At 50.7% G+C, this 21,884-nt stretch overlaps 1 protein-coding gene across 2 annotated transcripts in view; it reads left to right on the plus strand.

Moving 5' to 3' along the window:
- Positions 1-21,884, plus strand: part of PPP2R2C (protein phosphatase 2 regulatory subunit Bgamma) — a 245,247-nt gene that overhangs the window by 8,944 nt on the left and 214,419 nt on the right. Inside the window, exon 2 of one of the 2 annotated variants that reach the window (XM_039468084.2) lies at positions 20,998-21,104. The exons of the other annotated variant lie outside the window; for it this stretch is intronic. Within the exon in view, the coding sequence (XP_039324018.1) occupies positions 21,056-21,104 (49 nt within the window). The 5' untranslated portion in view covers positions 20,998-21,055. The remainder of the gene's footprint in view (positions 1-20,997; positions 21,105-21,884) is intronic. 2 annotated transcript variants of the gene reach the window in all.

The raw sequence follows: 21,884 nt of genomic DNA on the forward strand, positions 1-21,884 counted from the left end.
ATGGGGTTTCACCATGCTGGCCAGGCTGGTCTCGAACTCCTGACCTCATGTGATCTGCCTGCTTCGGCCTCCCAAAGTGCTGGGATTACAGGTGTGAGCCACAGCATCCGGCCAATGAGCAATCAATTTCTGATATTCTTAAACGACCCAGTCTGAGGTGTCTCGTAGCAGTCCACAGACTAAGACAGGCTGCCTTAACAAAGTGCTGTACATGGAGCGGCTTGAAGAAGGAAAATTGATTGTCTCATGGTTCTGGCGGCCAGAATTCAGGAGTCAAGATAACAGCTGGGTCAGTGTCTGTGGAGGAATGAGAGGGGGAATCTGTCCTGTTCCCCTCTCCCAGCTTCTTGTGACTTGCCATCCGTCTTTGGCTTGTAGATGGTGTCACTGTGGTGTCTGCCTTTCTCCCTGTGCATATCTGTCTCTGTGTCTGAATTTCCCCTTTGACGAGGACACCAGCCATTTTGGATTCGGGTCCACCCTGCTCCAGCAAGGCCTCATCTTAACTAATGACATCTGCCCGACCCTATTTCCAAATAAGGTCACATGCTGAGGTACTGGGGGTTTGGACTTCAATATGAATTTTATGAGGGGAGGTCACACAACTCAATCCATAGCAGTCACCCCCTGATAACCTCTTGAACTAATGTTGCTTCTCGTTCGTTAGGCATGGTGTGTTTGGGGGTCCTTGTGCCCCAAGAAGGGAGCAGGGCCACAGTTCTGTGAAACTGGACACTGGGACCAAGGCCATTTGGGCCTCCTGCTGCTGCTGGGCTGTCTGGTGAAGGGGGCACTGGGATGAGGGGTGACTGCTCCCAGATACCAAGGGCAAAGGAGGTCACTGCTTGGTGCTATCCGGGGCCCAGAGGATCCACGGGCATACCTCTTTGCACTGACATCTGACAAAAAAGGTCAGCCGAGCGTGGCAGCTCCAGACATAGAGATGGGAGCGTGACAGAGCCAGGTCATGGGTGGAAGCTTGGGTCATTCTCCCAGGTGGAGAGCAGGTGCTCTGGCACAGGCAAGGTGCCTGTGAGTGGGTGAAGGAAGAAGGACTCGCTGCCGATTGGCCCTTTGTCCCCTGCCCTCATCTCTCCTGACCACCCTGAATGAAGGGTACCTGTGGTGGACGGTGTGGTGCTGTGGGCTCCAGGCAGGGGTGCAACTGCAGTGGCATCACCCCCAATGATACAGTCACTGGTGGACCCCGTGCCTCACTGTGTTGGGTTGAGAATTTCTTCTCGGAAAGGGGGACGAGGACATTTGCTGAGCAGCCACTGTGGATGGCGCTGGATTTCTCCACTTCACCCACAGATCTGTTTTTCACCCCTTTCTGTCCAGTGTGGTGCCTTGGAGGCTGCATCACCTGTGGCCCTTGCCCTAAGGCTCCTGTCGAGTTTGGCCGGGGGGAGGCACCAGTTGGAGCTTACAGGGCAGGAGGGTGAGGGGGAAACACCCCCCCATTCTCCTCCCTGCTGTGGCGCTGCAGTCCCAGGGTTGGCTGTCTTCTCCGAAGTCACAGTTCATGCCAGTGGATCCTGTCTCGTGGTTCCAGTTCTCCTCCCCTCCACCTTTCAGCCCGGGAGGTAACAGTCTCCTTGGTTACTTCCTGTAGGTCACCTCTTTGTTTACTTCTCTTCTGTTGGACCATCTGGGTGAATTCTGCCTCCAGGGAGACCCCAACATCTCTGGAGGCCAGTGGAATTGGGGCATACTTGTGGCCATCCTGAGACTGGCTCTTGCTTCTGCTGCTCACATGACATCAGGCAATGGCCTCACCTCTCTGAGCCTTATTGTCAAATTAGGACAATAAAGTCCACTTTTGCAGGATGCTTATAAGTGTAATGGAAAGAATAATGCCCCCAAAAGATGTCCACGTCCTAATCCCCAGACCTGTGAATGTGTTGTCTTACCTGGCAAAAGGGACTTTGCAGATGAGATTAAGTTAATGCTCTTCAGTTGGGGAGGATGACCTGGATTATCTGGGTGGGACCAGTGTCATCGCTGGGTCCTTATAAGAGGGAGATGGGAGGGTCAGAATCAGAGAAGGAGATGGGATGATACAAGCAGAGGAGAGAAAGAGAAAGAGAGGGAGAGAGATTTGAAGATGCTGCGCTGATGGTTTTGAAGATGCAGGGAGGGATCACGAGCCAAGGAATGTGGGCATCTCCAGAAGCTGGAAAAATCAAGGAAACGGATCCTCCCCTGGAGCCTGCAGCAGGAACCAGCCCCGCCCACACCTTGACTTTAGCCCAGTGAGACTGACTTCAGACTTCTGACCTCTGGAACAGTAAGAGAATAAACTTCTGTTGTTCTAAGCCACTATGGCTGTGGAAATGTGTTACAGTAGCCATAGGAAACTTACACAATGAGAACAAATTAAAAAATTATAGGGAGACTGCCTGCATTCCAGAGCAGCCATGATGGAAATGGTTGCTGCATTTGAGAATAGTGGGCTCAGGTCTCCCCTTTTGGGAAAAGTGGATCTGTAGGCTCAGATGTGGGGCACACACAGCCCCTGCTGTCTTTGCTGGTCCTTTGCTGCCACTTGACTCATCTTTACTCACATTATCTTTCCCCTCCATTTCCAAAGTCTCTCCACTTTCTCTCCAGTCACCTGTGGCTGCCTAACAAATGATCCTATGATGTGCCAGCTGATAATGGTCATTTCATTGTGTTTCATGGTTTCGCGAGTGAGGAGCTGAGGAGCTGAGGAGCTGAGGAAGGGCTCAGCTGGGTGGTTCTTCTGCTGCATGTTGCCTACATAAGGTCACTTGGTGGTGTTCAGCTAGAGGATGGACCGGGCTGGATGGCTTACAGTGGCTTCCCTCTCATGTCTGGTGCCTTGGTAGGGACAGCAGGGGCTGAGCTCAGTTGGGACTGTCACCTGAGCCCTGACATGTGGCCTCTCCAGCATCGCAGCTCAGGGTGGTGGGACCTTCCATGGTGCTCAGGGCTCCTAGTGCAATGCCCAGTGAACAAGATGGCAGTTATGTGGCCTTTGGTGCCCCAGCTTTGGATGCCCCAGAGCCTCACTTCTGCTAGACTCTTGGTTGAGTGGGTCACAGGCCTACCAGACTCAAGAGGTGGAGGCATAGACCTCATCTCTTTGTGGGGGGAACTTACGGCCAAACCACAACACTTTACCTCATTTTATTTTCTCCTTTTCCAGCTGGGAGTTCAGTTACTTTTCTCCCACTGGACTTCTATTGGCTTTGTTCTCCATGCCACATGTTTGTTCTTTCATTCTACAAACATCACCTGAGCACTCGTTGCAGGCTGTAGTCTGTGCTGGGAACCCAGAGCACATTAGGAGCATGTGACATGTATGAGCACTTGTGACATGCCAGGGGCACTTCTGAGGCCAAGTAGCCCCCAGTCCCCCCAGGAGGCAGGTGCATTTCTTATCCCCAGCTTACACATGTGGATACTGAGGCACCAAAGGGGAAGAGGCTCACCTGTGGCTGTTGAGCTCACCTGTGGGAGAGTGGGCTTTGAACTTGGGCAACCTAACTGGAGAGCCTTGTGCATAAGCACCAGGCTCCATGGCCCCGGAGGCGAGGAAGGTATGGCGACTGACCTCTATGAGGGCTCTCTTGCTAGAGAGAGACCAAAACAAAAGTGTTTCCCTGGCTGGGCACTGTGGCTCATGCTTGTAATCCCAGCACTTTGGGATGCTGAGGTGGGAGGATCACTTGAGGCAAGTAGTTCAAGACCAGTCTGGGCAACGGTGAGACCCCGTCTCTACAACATATTAAAGAAAATTAGCTGGGCATGGTGGTATGCACCTGTAGTCCCAGCTACTTGGGAGGCTAAGGCAGAAGGATTCCTTGAGCCCAGGAATTTGAGGCTACAGTGAGCTGTGATCGTGCCAGATGTGGAGCTGTACTCCAGCCTGCAGAACAAACAAGCAAGACTCCATCTCCAAATAAAAAAGGAGTGTCCCCTGTAAGATGTTCTGTGAAGTATTGTAGATTGGTTGCCCTGGAGCTTCATGCAGGGAGTGAGGAGGGGCCAGGTCTGCCTCTGCTTCCCAGAGTAGAAAACATTAAGCTAGAAGGACGAGGGAAACAGCGTTCCTGGCAGAGGAAACAGCATGTGCTTCAGGCTGGCGTTGTGGGAGCCTATGGCTTGTTAGTGAAGGATGAAGTTCTGTGCAGCTGGGCATAGCCTTCCCGGGAGGAAGCAGTGGCAGCTGAGGCTGGAGAGGGCAGTGGGGGTGTCCTGGCGAGGGTCTCATATGCTGCCCTGAGGGCACTGTGGGGAGGGGGCAGACTTGGTAACTGGGCTGGGGGCTGATTGTGCTTTGGGATGTGCCGGCTGGTGGCTGGAAGCTGTGAGCAGGAAGCTTGGAGGTGCAGAAGGTGGGTTGTCATCCATCTCATTACACCAGTGGAGGACTGGGAGGCTCAGAGAGGCTGAGTGATTCACCCAAGGTCATGCATGCAGAGAGCATGGAGGTGAGACAGGGGCCCAGGCTCGTGGGATGAGCCACTGGCTGTCCCCCCGCCCCCCGCTGTGACCTCAGCTGCACCTCGTGCTGCGGTGACAAGGTGACAGGTTAAAAATAAATCACTGTGGTGCTGCCAGGCCTTTATTGGCACAGGGTGAGGGCTGATTATATCACTTTAAAGAAATACTTCTCTGCAAGTGTCACTTGAGCATGTTTCTCCCCAGACATTCACCTGGGAACTGAGTCTCGAGAAATACTCTCATTACAGCTGCTGTCCCGTAAGGACTGTCAGGGCAGGCTCAATCGTGGCCATTAGTGAGTAAGCACCTACTGAGTGCCGGGCCCTACGTGGGAAAGTAGCTCATACCTTAAAGCTCATCTGTGGGCTCCAGCTACTGCCGGTGCTGCAGGCTCCTCCCGTTATCCTCCCTAGGGATGAGGAGGGGTCGTGTGAGGTCACACAGCCAGCAGGTGTCATTGGAGCCCACTGCTCTCAGGGCCCCAAACCTGTGGTCACTCTACAGGAGCAGGAAGGAGCCGGTGTTTTCAGTTGGCTCTGCAGGTGGAGAAGTGGGAGGGTCTTGCCCAGGAAGGCACAGGTGAGAGGCATTTCACTCCCGAGAGCTGCACCTTCTGTCCTCTGCCTGGGACTCCCTTCCCTGTATCTTTCTCGTTATTCAGGTCCCAGCTGAAAAGTCACCTCCTCTGGGAGGCCTCCCGACCACCCTCTGTCTGGAGTTGGCTGTCACTGGATCCAGGTGCACATCCCTGGAGTGGAATGAGCCTGTCATGTTCTGGGGCAGCAAGGAGGCTGGTGTGGTCAGAGTAGAGAATGGGGGTGGAGGTGGGAAACAGTGTGGTCCAATTGCCGTGTTTACAGCATCAGTCTGCCTGCTCTGTGGGGCATGGACTTTGTGGGGGGCAAAGGGAGAACCAGGGGATGACTTTGGAGGCCCCTGCAGTGTGGGAGTAAGCAGCGATGACCAGTGGCTTAGCTCCAGAGGTCTGGGCAGGGTTAATCAATTTACTTAACAGATTCTTACCGGACACCTTGCATGTGGCAGAAACCGAGCCACTGAGGGATCTGTCAGTGAAGGGATAAATATACAAGAGCATGTTGGGTGACAGTGCTGCTAAGAGGGAAGATGGGGAGGGGCTGCCAAGGGCACTGTTCATTCAAGGAGGCAGGCAGAAGCAGGCAGTGCGAGGCTCAGAATCCCCTTCAAGAAAGACTTTGCTGGCCAGCCTCAGGGCAGGCAGTTGTTTGACTGCCTCTGGATTTTGGCATCTTCAGGATCTGCCTCTGCCACTGAACCAGGGCCATCTTTCTGGCACCCCCCAGCCAATGACTGCCCCCTGGAGGGGTTTCTAGGGCCTCCCTGTTTCTGCACACCCCAGGACTCTGTGGCAGGCAGCCTTTTCCCTGGAGCTTGCTGTGGGTTGGCTGAGTGTCAGTCAGACCCGCATGGCTGTCGGGAAGCTCTTAACTGCCCACACCGGCTCTTCTACCTTTTACCTTTAACAAGCTCGACCTCCCAATAAGCCTCTTCACTCTTAACTCTGACTCAGCATCCAAATACAGGGCAGTGGTATGCTTGGCTTTACAAGAATCCTCAAGCTGTTTTCAGGAGTCACTGCATTGTCTTTGCATCCACAGATATAATGCAGGAAGGTTCCATGTGCTCTATACCCTCATCAGCTCCTGATCTGGTCAGTTTCTTAGTTTTAGCCATCCTAACAGGTATGGTTGTATCCCATTTGTAAAATTTTTCAGACAGAGTCTCATGCTGTTATCCAGGCAGGAGTGCGGTGGCATGATCTTAGCTCACTGCAACCTCTACCTCCCCGGTTCAAGCAATTCTCCTGCCCCAGCTTCCTGAGTAGCTGGGATTACAGGCGCCTGCCACCACGCCCAGCTAATTTTTGTATTTTTACTAGAGGTGGGGTTTCTCCCTGTTGGCTAGGCTGGTCTGGAACTCCTAACCTCAAGTAATCGGCCCGCCTCAGCCTCCTGAAGTGCTGGCATTACAGGCGTGAACCACCGCGCCCAGCCCCATTATGATTTTAATTTGTAATTCCCCCACAGTTAAAAATGTTGAGGATCTTTTTATGTGCTTATTTGAGACTTCTAAAAGTCTCATGGTTTTAGGCTTCACATGTAGGTGTGTGGTGCGCTTTGAACCAGTTTTTCTCTGAGGTGTGAGGTCTGCATCCTGTTGTGTTTTTGCATGTAGATGTCCAGTCGTTTCGGCACCACTGGTTGAAAGATCACCCTTTGCACATGCCCCAGGCCCACTGCAGATGCTGGGTCCTTTATCCTGAAGGAGGTCCTGCCTTCTGGGTGTATCTGTTGCTTCCCTGTGGTACCCCTGGGTGCCTCCCTCCAGTCCCTCTATTTTCATAATCAGAAATCTGCAGAGCTTTTATTAGATTGAGCCTTGGGCCTGTTTTTCTTGGCAGGAATGCTTGGTTATTGGTGAGGTGGGCTTTTCAATGCATCTGGCCAGAAGGCACCCAGTGTCCAGTGGCCCCACGGGTACTGGAGCAAAGGGTGACCAGTGGGGTCGGAGCGAGAATCTGATAATTTCCTTGGTTAGCTTCCTCATAAACCCTTCTCGTGGTTTCACCGAGACACTGAAGAAAGTTGGATTAGGGACTTTACTAAATGAATGCAAGAAGCTATTGTTGCTTTGTTAGGTGTGATAATGGCATTTCGGTTATGTAAGGAAGTGCCCATATTTTTAGAGATGCATGCTGAAGTGTAAGGGCGTGATTTTACTTTAAAATCTCCAGTGGAGAAAAAATAGGCAAGAGAGAAAAGGGAGAGATGAAGCAAGTGTGGCAAAATCTTGATAATCGTCGAATCCGAGTGAGTCCGTGCTTTGAAGATGAGTAAATGTTTTCATAAGCTGAGGTCTGGGTTGCCCAAGTACCTTCCCTGCCCCCAGTGCTCCCCTCACCCCAGGTTCTCTGGTGAATGAGAGCTGTTGGGAGCATTTAGAGGCTGTCCGCTACCTGTGCTTGGGGGCCATTAGCTGTTGCTCTTTTTCCCATCTCTCTTCACTTCGCTCTTTCCTTCTCTCTCCTCTTACATCTTTCGTCCCTCCCCTTTTCCAAAAATTCGGGGCTGACCCTCGGCAGAGCCACTGCTTCACGGCCTGCCCTTTCGCATAAAGACCACCAGAGGGCGCCATGATTTAAGTCCGTCGCTGTTCTTGGTGCTGAAATTTTGACAGCGGGTGGAGCACATGATGGGCCGGGGAGCTTCTGGGGGCTTCAGCCCTGTTTTCTGCTCCTTTGAAAACACATCTTTGGGTCTAGAAAATATACTGTTTTATATTCCCAAGATGTGATCCCCAACCTTTGCATCCCTGAGGTTGGAAAGAGAAGGGACGGCCGAGATGCTTAGTGAAGGGTGCAGGCCTGGGAAGGCTTGGTCAGAATCTGCCTCTCACCAGCTGTGTGGCCCTGGGCTGGTCGCGGCACATCCCTGAGCCTTGATTTTCTCATCCGTGAAACAGGAATGATAACCACGGCTCCTTTAAGAAGTTATTGTGGCTGAGCGTGGTGGCTCACGCTTGTAATCCCAGCACTTTGGAGTTCCAGGCAGGTAGATCACAAGGTCAGGAGTTTGAGACCAACCTGGCCAACACGGTGACACCCTGTCTCTACTGCCAATACAAAAATTAGCTGGGTGTGGTGGTGGGCGCCTGTAATCCCAGCTACTCGGGAGGCTGAGGCAGGAGAATTGCTTGATCCCAGGAGGCAGAGGTTGCAGTGAGCCGAGATCATGCCACTGCACCTCAGCATGGGTGACAGAGCAAGACTCCATCTCAGAAAAAAAATAAGTTACTGTGGATTAATAAGATGCTTCTGATTTTAGTAATCTCAAGATACTATTGTTTCCATTGCTATGACCACTACTAATACTTTTATTATGCCCATGCTGTGTATCAAGGGCCCATCCAGTGCACCCCCTCCCAGGTATAAGGTCAGGAGATGTGATATCCAGCTCAACTGTGCCTTGCCTGTGACCACTGGTTTGACTCTGGCTGTACTGCAGCCATCCTTGAAAGCTTATGCCTTCCTCTTTTGAAGACCCTGATCATAAGCCTGACCTCGCAGAGTTCCCATGGGCATGTCTACAAAGCTCTGAATACAGTGGCCAGTACACAATTGATGCTAGGTCAGCGATAGCTGCTATGATCATTCTCAGGGTCCCTTTCGTTTAGCCATGTATTGATTGGGTTGTGTATCCCAATCACTTCATCTCTTCATGCTTCTCTGCAAACTACCCCCCCCCCGCCACCTCCTACCCCACCCCTGGGGAACTGTGGTGCTGGAACATTGCCTTCCATAGCTTTCTACCTCTATTCACCACAGCTCTTTGGAGCTAAATCAACAGTAGACGTTGGTCAGCAAAATACTGATTTTGCTACAATATCTTGTTCAAATCCATATGGTGACCCTAAGATGGAAGCAAACCTTACCTTACTGTGCCCACCTTACAGCTGAATCAACTGAGACCCTGAAGAATTAAGCTGTCCACCCGAGGTGCCCAAGCTAAGAGTCAAGCAGGGAATTGGGGATTCTTAGAAGAAAAGGATTGCTCAGAGATTTTGTAGGAGAAACTGAGGCCAGAGAGGTGTAGCCACTGGCTCAGAATTGCTGAGTGCATTCAGGTCAGAGCTGGGATGGGAGCCAGGCCCCCTGGCCTTAGCCCAGAGCCTCTTCCTTGGTGTCTGGTTCTCTGCTTGAGCCTCGTGGGTGTCATGGAAAAGAGACTCATGTAAAAGAAACATGCCTGGCTTTATTACCTCTAAGACTTAGGACAGTACTTTTTGGTGATTAGCCTTCTGGCATGTCTGGTCTCTCACGGCCTGCACCTTTCAGGCATTTATTTTATACTCACTTATACCTCTAAAGCACCTCGTTAGTGGAGGTAAATTAACTTATTGATTTTGAGCTCCACCGCTACCATGATGAATTATAACACAATTTCCATCATTTTGTTGTTACTTAGGCATTTGTTGAAATACTGGTGCATTGGTAGAGCGTCTGAAATGAATTTTTAACAAATCCTTAAAAAATATTTGAGCCTTTCCTAAATGCACTGGAGGCAGCCTGCTTTTTCAGATCTATATTCTTTGATGAATAACATGTCTCCTGGTGCTGGTGTGGTGACGGTGAGCCTGGGAGAGCCCAGGCTGTGGGGTTCCCTTTGAGAATGGGCCTGGAATTAGGCAGCAGGCACTGGAGAAAATCACATCCTTCCTGACCCTGCATTTATACTCTTGAGGAAATTAAAAAAAAATCTCCTTCTGCCTAAATTCACTGCAGAATTATTTGACAGGAGGAACAACACAAAATAAACCTGGAATCAACCTACACGTGCAGTGACAGGGACGCTGTTTTCCAGTTGTAGCATTTGTTTGCTTCTGGGAGTTTTTGTAAATTTGCTTCTTTTGAACATCCACACTTGCAGAGCACAGGGAGACGGGTGTTAGCTGGCCGGCAGTTTTTATTTCAAAGGGAAGACTTGCTCACACTTTCTTTTTGTCTGTCTGAGCACAGGGGGACACCTTGTGTAAATAATCACATACCATTTAAGAACACTTTTGGGGACAAGTGTGCTAGCTCACACCTGTAATCCCAGCATGTTGGGAAGCTGAGGCAGGAGGATCACTTGAGGCCAGGAGTTAGAGACCAGCCTGGGCTAGTGAGATCCCGTCTCTTAAAAAAAAGTGTTAGCTGGGCATGGTGGCCCATACCTCTAATCCCAGCTACCCAGGAGGCTGAGTTGGGAAGATTGCTTGAGCCCAGGAGTTCCAGGCTGCAGCGAGTCATGATCATGCCACTGCACTCCAATCTGGGCAACAGAGCAAGACCTCATCTCTAAAAATAAAAGCAATAATGATAATAAACTAGGAGAGCATTCAGCTGCAAGTAGAAGGAAAATTGACTCGATGGACTTCTGATAGCTGGAACCTAAAGAGAGAGGGCTGCAAAAACATTTTTACTATAATAAGCTAGGGGTCTGCCATCCAAAACTCATGGCTTGGCTGGGTGAGGCCAACAGGAACCAGGGTCCACTGTCCTCTGCCACGCTTAGCCCTGGACCAGACCCTCTTTCTTTGAATCTGCTTCTTGTCCATCAGTAAACGAATGGGGCCAGGGTGAGGATGGTTGGGTGGGGGAACACTGGACTTCTATCTACCCCCCCTTCGGGGCAATCCACTCTGGGAACTTGAGGGTCTTCCACTGAAGGCAGATCCTTGGATGAGTGAAGGCTGCTGTGTTGACAGCTCAGCTCGGGGGCCTAGGAAGTCAGAGGTGAGATTCCTCCTGGGTGTTGCAGACAGCAGACCCATGTAAAAAAAAACATGCTTGGCTTTACCACCCTAAATACTGCTTGGGGCACTATCTTAGGTGTGGCTTTCTTGCTTATGGTCACAAGGTGGCAACCGGATGTCCAGGCCCAGGGTGTGAGGTCATGCGTAACGGGATGGGCAGTGGGGGGGCCTGTTTCCTGGAACCCTGCTCTCATGATTTATGTGACCAGCTGGGTGGCCCCTAGCTGCTTCCTCGTCTTCATGTCAGCTGCGTGGTTAAGCACAGTTCTCAGGGGTCCCTTGGCCAGCTCCCCTGCGAGCAGCTGACGTCAGGGGAGAGGCCTGCGATGCCTTTTCTGGCAGCCAGCGTGCGTCAGGGCAGCGGTGCCGGACGCTGTTCCCTCAAAGCAGCGTCTGGGCTCCCGTTTGCGGAGGCCTCTGAGCCTTGTGGCCGGTTCCCATGGCATCTCCTCGGTAGGAAAAAAACCTGTGTCCCCAGAGGGATAATTTGGTCTTTGGGAAAAGACGGACTCGCCTGCTGCTCAGGTTGGGGAGAAGATTGGAAGGAGGTGGAGGCGTCCCGGTTGGTTGAAAGGAGGAAGAGCGGAGAGCGCTCCCTGTCTGAATTGCCCTTTGCGGTTTCAAAGCAGGTTCACTGGTTGTCTCCTGAGCCTCACCCGACTCCTGGGACGTGGGGGCCATGCCAGGACCAGAAGTGAGGTTTTCGGGAACCATAGAGGGTGTGGACCTCTGCTTCCCACCTCCCCAAGACAGGCGTGAGAACCACGTCAGCCCCGCCCACACCCACTGAGCATTCATTTTGTGCTTTCATTTTTTAGGGGATGCTTTATAAGAAAGAAACCCGCCTTTGGCGGGGTTAAGAAGTCTTTGCGGTTCTTTTGGAGGTTAGGTAGGGAGACATCAGTGATGCTTCAGAGAGTTAAGTGCCTTGGAGGGTGCAGGGCAAACCACCCTCACTAGACAAAGCTCCAGAGTTCAAATCTGCAAACATTTTTCTAAAACAAGTGTTTTAATAACCGTCACGTGTTTTAACAGCATAGTGTGGTCTCAAGTTCAACAGTCATTGGGATTATTGTGTATAAATGTCTCCATCTTAAGAAAAGCTTGATGCCTTCTCAGCAAACAGTTCTGGAGGGAAACTTATTTTTAGGACAAGATACAGAATACAGTGCAGCTTTAATGTCCACCACAGGGTCCTGGGTGTGTAAATATTCCCTTGCCTTTTCTGTAATAGTTTGGCAGAAAGTCCTGGACGGCCCCCAGCTTGGACTCACGGCAGCTCCGCTATCTCATTCCTCTGTCACGTCGGACTCGGGTTATGTGTTCTCCAGCCAGGGCTAAAATAAAGAGTGTGGGATGATCATTTTCTGTTTCCTCGGGGCAAAGACAACTTCCTGCTTTGGGCCCCTCTCTGCGGTCTGTTAGATCTGCTCTTTTTCGCATGATGTACGTAATCCGTATGTCTAGCCTAAAAAATATCACGAAATGAGTATGTGCACTCACCATCCACGCCAAGAAAGAGAATAGAACATTCTAGGATGTTAGAAGCCCCCCTGCCCATGGCCCTCCTTTGGGAGTTGATCCACTCCACCTCTAAGGCAAGCTTGTCCAACCCAGGGTCAGAGGCCCACATGCAACCCAGGACGGCTTTGAACGCAGCTCAACACAAATTTGTAAACTTTCTTAAAACATGAGTTTTTTTTTGTGATGTTTTTCCTCATCAGCTGTTATTAGTGTTAGTGTATTTTATGTGTGGCTTAGAGAAGCTAAAGATTGGACACCTCTGTTCTAAGGGAACTCTCTCAGCGATTCTCTGGCTCTCCTTTAGGGTTAGCGTTGCCTGCTTTTGAAATTTAAATAAAATCGTAGAGCAAACCTTGCTTTTGGCCATCTAACACTGTATTTGAAGATTTCTTTCTTTCTTTTTCTTTTTGGAGACAGGGTTTCTCTCTGTCACCCAGGCTGGAGTGCAGTGGCATGACCATGGCTCACTGCAGCCAGGACTTCACGGGCTCAAGTGATCCTCCCAACTCAGCCTCTTGAATAGCTGGGACTATGGGTGCACACCACTTTGCCAAGCTAATTAAAAAACATTTTTTTTTTTTTTAGTACAGAAGGGGTCTCACTGTGTTGCCCAGGCTGGTCTCAAACTCCTGAGCTCAAGCGATCCTCCTGCCTTGGCCTCCCAAAATGCTGGGATTACAGGTGCGAGCCACTGCACCTGGCCTCTTCATGGTTTTTCACATGATGCTGGGTGCTGCTGAAGGTTGCTCATTTCTCTGCTGTGTGGGATTTCATTTTGTAAATAAGCCACAGTTGTTTACCTGTTTCGCTGCTGATGGATGCTGAGTGGCCTCCTTCTTTTTGGCATTTCAGGAGTTTCTGTAGGGCACATGCTCAGGGGCAGACTCAGTGACCCGGAGAACTCATGTCTGTTCACCTTTACCAGGTCCTTTCAAACCGTTTTGCAAAGTGGCCCGCCAGCTCTGCACCGTTGCCAAGAACTGGTATTTGTTGGTTTTTCAACCATTGCCAATTTTTTTTTTTTTTTTTTTGGTGACTGTGTTCATTGGCTACCCAGGTTGGCCCATAGGAGGCAGAGGCTGAGCTAGAGTTCAGCGTGTGGGGTTTTGATTACGAGGTGCTCCTGAGGTTCACACCTGATCGATGTCGGGAGGCAGCAGGCTTGGGCAGAGGAAGAGCTGAGCAGAGCTGCAGTCTAGCGACAGCTGTGGCTGGCTGTGAGGAGCTCAGGGGCTGCGGTGGTGCATCCATGCCATCCTGCCTTGGGCCCACATGGCTCCTTCTTCACGCTTGCCCAGTCACATGAGGCAAGCCACCCTGTAGGGGTCTTGACAACACTCCGCCTGCTGCGGCAAAGATCCTTCCTGCGGGGCATCTGGCTGGCCCCTCTCTGAGTCCGCTCTGCTGGCCAAACATGTTTCTGTTTTTTGAAATGCAGGCCCTCCCTGCTTTTCTTCCTGTTGGCTTGTTTTCCAAAAATTGATGACTACGTTGTTTTCCTTCTAATGTATTCTGCACACGAATCCTGAGTTCATATGGGTTGCAAATATCTAAGGTCATGGCGTTCCTAGTTAAATTTTATAGCGGAACCCAAAGTCTGGTTTTCTATTTCATCTTGTGTCAGTGTTGGTGGGCTGTATTTTTCTAGAAATTTATGTTTCTTTTAAGTGGTCACAGTATTCTCGCATTATTATTATTATTATTTTTTTGAGACAGAGTCTCCCTCTGTCACCCACATGGAGTTCAGTGGTATGATCTTGGCTCACTGCAACCTCAGCCTACTGGGTTCAAGCAATTCTCCTGCCTCAGACTCCCAAGTAGGTGGGACTACAGGCTCCCGCCACCATGCCTGGCTAATTTTTGTAGTTTTAGTAGAGACAGGGTTTTCCCATGTTGGCTAGGCTGGTCTGGAACCCCTGACCTCAGGTGATTCACCCACCTTGGCCTCCCAAAGTGCTGGGATACAGGTGTGAGCCACCGTGCCTGGCCATTCTCGCATTATCTTGTGAATCTCTGTAATGTGTTCTGTCCCGTCAAATTCGTTCTTCCTTAGTTAATGTTGCTGGAGGTTTGTTTATTAAGCTTTAGAGGATGCTCGTGGAGTTTGGGGAAGCATCCACTAGGCATAGGACTGGCTTCTGTCTCCAGTGTGGCCTCTGTGGCGTGCCTTGTTCAGCGCAGATCTCTAGGGATTGCTGCTGGGTGACCGGGGACAGTCACAGCACCTCTCTGGGCTTCAGTTTGTTCACATGGTGGCTGGAAGTAAGCTCACAGTCCCAAAGTCCCGTAGAATGTCACTGTCCCTTTTGGAGGGCACTGTGGTCTTTTATCACAATCACAAGTGCATTTGATTTAGCTCCTGGATAAAGGACAGGGACTGTGAACAATCTGTCACGAATCTCTTAAAGCATCTGCCAAATTAGCACACGCTAGGTCTTCAAGAAATATTTGTTAGATGACAGAGCCCATGTGGCCAGGGGATCAATAGCTCAATCAGCAGTTTACTGCCTTTTCAGGGATTCCACTTGGTTCCCCTCCTCCCTGTTTTTAAAGTTAGAGAATGAGTCACGTGGCTGGGCACAGTGGCTCGCGCCTGTAATCCCAGCCCTTTGGGAGGCTAAGGTGGGCAGATTACTTGAGATCAGGAGTTTGAGATCAGCCTGGCCAACTCTACCAAAGATACAAAAATTAGCTGGGTGTGGTGGTGGGCGCCTATAATCCCAGCTACTCAGGAGGCTGAGACATGAGGATTGCTTGACCTGGGAGGCAGAGGTTGCAATGAGCCAAGATCATACACTGCACTCCGGCCTGGGTGACAGAGTGAGAAAAAAAAAAAAAAAGAAGTTAACTCATACTTTTCTGCAAGGGTCTGGTCTGGTCAGGGCAGGGTTTTTGAGATTCTGACCACGCTGTCCGTCTCCACTCCAGCACTCCTGTGTGACAGGGAACCTATGTGATAGGCAGTAGGCAGAGAGAAACAGATACTAATTAATTAACTAATCTGGACCTGCATTCCAGTAACCCCCAAATGCTGCAACCCTCAGGTAGCAGCTGTTCTGGAGAATGGAGCATAGGATAGTGCTGGTTGCCTTCCCAATATCCAGTCTTCCTAGATTTCTGGCTAACAGCCCTGATATAAATCAGGGGGCTGTGTGCCTGGCTGAAAGTCATATTCCCAGGTTTCTAATTCAGCAGAGGTGGTCGTGGGACCCAGTTCTAACCGATGGGACATAAGCTGAGATCGCTGGATGGGGCTTTTGGGAAAGATCCTCCACAGAGAATGACTCAGCTGGCACCTGCCCTTTCCCTTGTTTTTTTTTTTTTCTTTCTTGTCTGGAATGAGATGGCTGGAGCAGTGGCAGCCATTTGGTAGTCATGAAGTGACTTGAGGACACCATATGCTAAGGTTGGAGAAGTAGATAGGCAGAAGGGACCTGGAGCCTTACCCACAACGCAGAGCTCTGTTTCCATGCTGGATTGCTGGCCTCTGGCTTTATTTTATAAAGGAGAAAAACAAACTCTACATTTCTTCCTAGTCTCCTAACACAGTTCCTAACTGATAGAGGCCAGGAAGCCCAAATGGAGATGTTTGCTTCCCTCCCACGTATCCCCATCAGTCTTGCCCTGACACACGAGGAAAGGCCAGCCTGAGCGCATCCGTCTTCACGCTGTGTGTGCGGAGCCCTCATGCACTGTGGTGGGAATGTGAAATGCTGTGGCCACTTTGGAAAGTAGTTGGCAGTTCCTCAAAAGGTTAAATATAGGTTTATCTCCTGACTCAGCAGTTCTTCTCTTCAGCATTTACCCAAGAGAACTGAAGACATATATCCATACAAAAATGTGCACATGAATCTCGTAGCGGCACGATTCACAGTAGCCAAAAATGAAAACAACCCAAATGTCCATCAATGGATGATTGGGTAAACAAGATGTGGCCTATCCATGCCGTGGATTATTATTCAGCCCGAAAAAGGGAGGAGGTCCCGACACACACCACAGTGCCGACGGACCTTGACCGCATCATGTTAAGTGAAAGAAGCCAGACACCAAAGGCTACACAGTGTGTGATTCTGTTTATAGGAAATGCTCATAATCAGAAAATTCATAGAGACAAAAAGCAGATCAGCGGTACCAGGGACTAGGGCTTTGGGGAATGGCCACAAATGAACATTTGGTTTCTTCTTGGGTGAGGAAAAGTTTTAAAAGTAGATCCTGGTGAGGGCTGCACAGCTCTGTGAATACACTAGGACGACCATATTGTACACTTTGGAAATGTGAAGTGTGTGGTATATAGCATAGGGCAATAAAGCTGTGATTGGAGAGTGCACGTACTTTAAAGTGAGAAGCTTGGTGTCATCAGAGCTGGGCAGCAGAGCAGGGCAGGGCTATCTGCAGGGGCCCCATGGTCCTGGGGCAGGTGGCCAGGTGGCCAGTTTCTGGCTTCCCCAGTGGAACAGGGTGGCGTGGTGTTTAGGACCCAGACCCCTCTACCTATGCAGCTGTGCACCCTTGGGGAGATCTGATCTCTGTGCCTCAGTGGCCTCACTTGTCAAATGGGGAGCCTCCTGCATCGCCTGTAGGTTGTGGTGAGCACTAAGTGAGAGTCGTCAGGGATGCCTAGTGCAGCGTCCAGCTTCAGAGACACGCAGCAAACTCCAGATCTGATTCTGCCATTTTCTCGCCCACTTGTCACCCTTGACCGCTGCTCGGTCGGTGGGTGCTTCTGTAGCCTGGGCTTGAGAAGACCTTTCAGAATGGTAGATTTTTAATTTTATTTTAAAGGAGAGAAGGAAAGCAGTGGCAGGAATCATCCTCCTTGATGTTACAGCATATTGTAAAGGTTAGTCACTGAAACAGTCTGGAGGTTACACTAGGCTTGGGAGAGACACTGGGGAAGCACCACACACAGCACATGTGTGACTCACCTGCGGCCGCCGCAGCAAATCCACAGACCGGCTGGTTTCAGACAACAGGAATTGTCCCTCAGTTCTGGAGGCCAGAAGTCCAAGGCCACAGTGTGGGCAGGGTTGGTGCCTTCTGAGGGCTGTGGGGGATCTGTCCCAGCCCCCTCTCCTGGCTTCTGGTGCTTTGCAACCGCCATTGCTGCTCCCTGGCCTGTGGAAACCTCATCCCGACCTCCACCTCCGTCCTCACATGGCGCCCTCCCTGTGTGTGCGTATCTGTGTGTTCAAATTCCCACCCTTTCTTTTGGTAAGGACATCAGGCATATTGGATTAGGGACTCAGCCTAATGACCCCGGCTCAACAGGTTTCATCTCCAACAACCCTATTTCCAAATAAGGTCACATCCCGAGGTTCTAGGGGCAAAGACTGAAGCCTGTGGGTTTTGGGGGGAGCGATCTAGCCCTTCCCAATGGAAAGTCAGAAGTAGGTTTGAGCTGTATAATAAATCACTCACTGTGTAACGAGCTCAACATTTGTCAAGCACCTGCTCCGAGCTGGTATTGAGAAATGGCAGCGACACTGATAAGGTCCCTGCCCGAGAGTGGCTCAGGCAGCAGGGCAGGGAGGACATTTCGTGGCGGTGCGGGAGAGTGGCCAGCTCCTCTCTGCTGGCTTTGTAAAGAGAACAAGTTAGGGGGACAGACTGCATTTGTGGCTGGCTCTTTCATGAATATAGCACATGGTGTGGATGGTGCCACGGCTCCAAGGCTGAACCCTGAGCCCCTTCAGCCAAGGGAGCATCTGCTGCCGTGGGGGCTGACTTGAGATTTTATTTTACAGTTTCATTCGCCGCGTTATTGGCGTTCGGAAGGTGACATGACCTCATCTCATTTTTCTTTGCTTAGTGAAAATAGCAGGGGACTTTATTCCCCTCCCCGCCTTGGGTATGTTTGGCGCCATCATAACACAGATTGTGAAATCATCCTTGTATGTTTCCATTCTGCTCTGAAACGCTCGTGTTGCCGGGGGCGATGAACTTGGCTCAATGCACCTGTGTGTCGGTGGAAGTTGGCAGATGGGTGGCGGGCACCTCTCCATGCCGATATCTCTATCCCAAGGAAGCAGCCGTGGGGTGGGGTAAAGAGCCAGGAAGAGGAGAATCTGGGTGTGAGTCCCAAATCTGATGTCCCAGCTTTGGGACCTGAGATAGGGCTGGCTGCCTCCTTGGGCTCTCAGGAAGGTTAAATGGAATGATGAATGCAAAACTTTTTTGGGGGGCTTGTTGTTAATGTGGTAATATATACATAACACAAAGCTAATCATTTTAAGCATTTTGAGTGTCTAATTCAGTGGTATCCGGTACATTCCCGTTGTCATGCAACCATCACCATGACCCGTCACCAGAGCTTTTTCTTTGTACACATTGACACCAGCTCTCCATAACCCCAGGCCTGGTAACCCCTATTTCACTTCCTGTCTCTATGAATTTCACTCCTCCAGGGCTTCATATAAGTGGAATCACACCGGGTTTGTCCTTTTGTGACTGGTGTATTTGATTTAGCATAAAATCTTCAAGGTTCATCTACATCGTAGCATGTGTCTGAACTGTATTCTTTTTTCAGGCGGAATAATATTTATGGAAAGGGTTAATCTGTAAATTGCCATGCCACTAAAAAACGTTTTAGATGGTGTGTCAGAAAATTAATGGCTGAACTGTACAGAGGAGGTGAAGTGAAAAGTACACTCTCCCTTCCCTTCAACCCGGAACCATTTGCCATGTAATCACCTGTGTATCCTCTGGACATCTCTGCACTGATGAGCATTTACGTGTGTGTCCTTTGATTTTAGACCTCCATGCCATTCTACACCTTGATTTTTTTCCCTTTGGTATCTTTCTTCTTCTCCTTCTCCTTCTTCTTTCTTTTTTTTTTTTTGGAGACAGAGTCTCAGTCTGTTGCCCAGGCTGGAGTGCAGTGGTGCAATCTCGGCTCATTGTGACCTCCGCCTCCAGGGTTCAAGCAATTCTCCTGCCTCAGCCTCTCAAGTAGCTGGGATTACAGGCGCCCACCACCACGCCCAGCTAATTTTTTGTATTTTTTGTAGAGACGAGGTTTCACCATGTTGGCCAGGCTGGTCTTGAACTCCTGACCTCACGTAATCTGCCCACCTCAGCCTCCCAAACTTCTGGGATTACTGGTATGAGCCACTGCACCTAACCTGATATCTTTCCATATTGGCACACACACATAGAAACACCTCATCCTGTTAAACAGTTGTGTAGCATCCACTGATAGACGGCCATATCCTCGGGTCCATGCTGATGCCCAGGTACGCCCTTTACCAATACTTACCATTACAAACAACACTGGAAATGATTGTTCTTGACACAAGAGCGAGATTTGCACCCAAATCCCTAGAAGACAAGGGGCCTGTGCATTGAGAAGCCTCACGTTGTCAAATTGCCCCCTGCAGAGGTGCCCCCTTCTCCACCCCACCTACCCTACACAGGAGGGGCTTTCACCACTGATAACACTCCTGCTGGGGTACGGGCCGCAGGGCCTTTTTATGGTCACTGCCATATTTGAAAAATGCTACATTTCTGGCTTAATTCACATTCTTTTAAAATGGTAAGAGTGGACACACCTTTTTTCAGTTGCCTTTCTTCTTATGTGAATTAAAGTATTGTTTCTTTTTCTTTCTTCGTGTGTGTTTCTATGTGAATGAGTTGTGAGTCTCTTTTTCTCACTTTTCTACTGAGCTTTTCATCTTTGTCTTCTGGTTTATTTGTAAGAGTTCTTTACATAGTGAGGAGAAAGCGCACTGTGCATGCTAATGCTAGTAGTTGAAATCTGTTCAGCTCAGGGTCGTCTCTAAACATCTTACCTTCTTTGAAGTTACCCATAAAGTTATGTGTGCCCCTGAAACAGTGATGTTTCTGTCATAATCCCAGGCAGTGCAGTTCATACCCTTCACCTCGAGGCTAAGAAGCTCTCCTTCAGTGTCTGTTGATAATTTACCGAACCCTCATCTCTTCCTCAAGCCACACAGAGTGAGGTGGGGGAAAGATGAACATCAGATGCTGTGGAAGGAGCTGGAAAGAAGCCGTCTGGGTAGGGGTGGTGTGGGGCTAACCTTGCGATAAAGGCAGTAAAGCAACCTCAAGGTAAATATTAGCGCAGTGGACTGCAGCGTGGGGTGTTGTCCCTGTCAGAGGCATCAGGGAAGGCTTCCTGGAGGTGGCGATAGTTCACCTGGGCCACAGTGGGACCTCAGTGACCATGTGCTCTCATCTGCAGGCTCAGAAGTCAGCCAGGAAAAGCTGTCCCTATGCCTGAGTGTGCTGTGGGCCTGTACAGGGTTGGGAGGGGTTTCCATTTCTATGTTTTTAAGCTGGCAGGACGTGGAGTCCCTAGTGAGGGATTTCATAGGCTGTGGGGAAATAGCTGCGGGGGGTGGGGGGGCGGTGAAGTTTGAAGACAAATGACAGAGGGAAATGGGAAGGGGTCACCCCATTTGGGGCCAGCATAGCCCGAGGAGCAGCTGGTATGTTGTCCCCATTTCACAGATTTGGAAGCTGAGGCTCAGGCGGCTCCTGCAGCCGGGAGGAGGGAGGTGTTTCCAGCCCCGGCCCAGCGCTGGCGAGAGCGGCGCTGGGTGGCCAGGGTGGCCGTGGGTGGTGGTGTGCGTTGCATGTGATGTGTGGCGACGTGCATGCACCAAGGGTCTTTTATCACTCAACTTTAGTTTTTTTTTCTAATTATAGAAGTAAAGTAGAAAGAAGACCTTTTTTGAAATGACCTGTGTTAGTCACCTCTCTCAGGATGCGTGAGGCAGACACGTTGAGGCCACCTCAGCTGATGGAAGTTTCCGGTAAGAAGCCCGATCTTACAGCCGGGCAGCAGCGCCGGTGAGCTTGGGGTCGTGGGCTGTGGGTCACAGGCGCCCAACACAGCGCCAGCCTCACACCAGGCAGCCGACCCCACTGTGCTGGGATCCGGCCCCTCCCCTGCTTTGGCCCCTGTGCCCCCAACCCTGGCTCCTGCCGCCTGGGCCCTGGCCCCACCCCACGAGCCCCAATCGCGGCCCCTCTCTCTGGGGCCAACAGGCGGGGGTCCTGTCATATGCCACCTCCTTGTGGACTGTGGGTAGGGTCACTTTGTCAGGCAGCCGAGGCAGGGGCCAGGAGTGTCGTCTACTCGCTGGGCTAACAGTGTCGAGGGCCCACCGTGGCCAGCACTGGGCCAGCCCCTGGGGTCACAGCAGTGGGCAAGTGGACAAGGACTCTCGTGGCTCACACTGAGCAGCAGACCCAGACAGACAGAGTTGATCATTAACTAGATCCCGACGGGGTACCAGTGCTGTGAGAAACCCCCCTGGGCAGCTGTGGGGAACCGGGGCGGAGTGGTGAAGTACGGGGTGCAGGAAGTGCCGGAGGGATTATGCGGGCTGTGCATGTTAGGGGCTGCGTGTCTGTTTGGGGGTGTGTCTGTTGATATGTATGTGTTGATGTGTGTTAGTTCTATGTGTTGACGTGTTTGTTGATGCATGTGTGTTGTATCTGTTAGGGTGTGTGTGTTGGAGTATGTGTTAGGGTGTGTGTGTTGGTGTATGTTTGTTGATATGTGTATTGAGTTGGTTTGTGTGTTGTAT

This window comes from Saimiri boliviensis, chromosome 3, assembly GCF_048565385.1.
Source record: "Saimiri boliviensis isolate mSaiBol1 chromosome 3, mSaiBol1.pri, whole genome shotgun sequence".
Classification (NCBI taxonomy): domain Eukaryota; kingdom Metazoa; phylum Chordata; class Mammalia; order Primates; family Cebidae; genus Saimiri; species Saimiri boliviensis.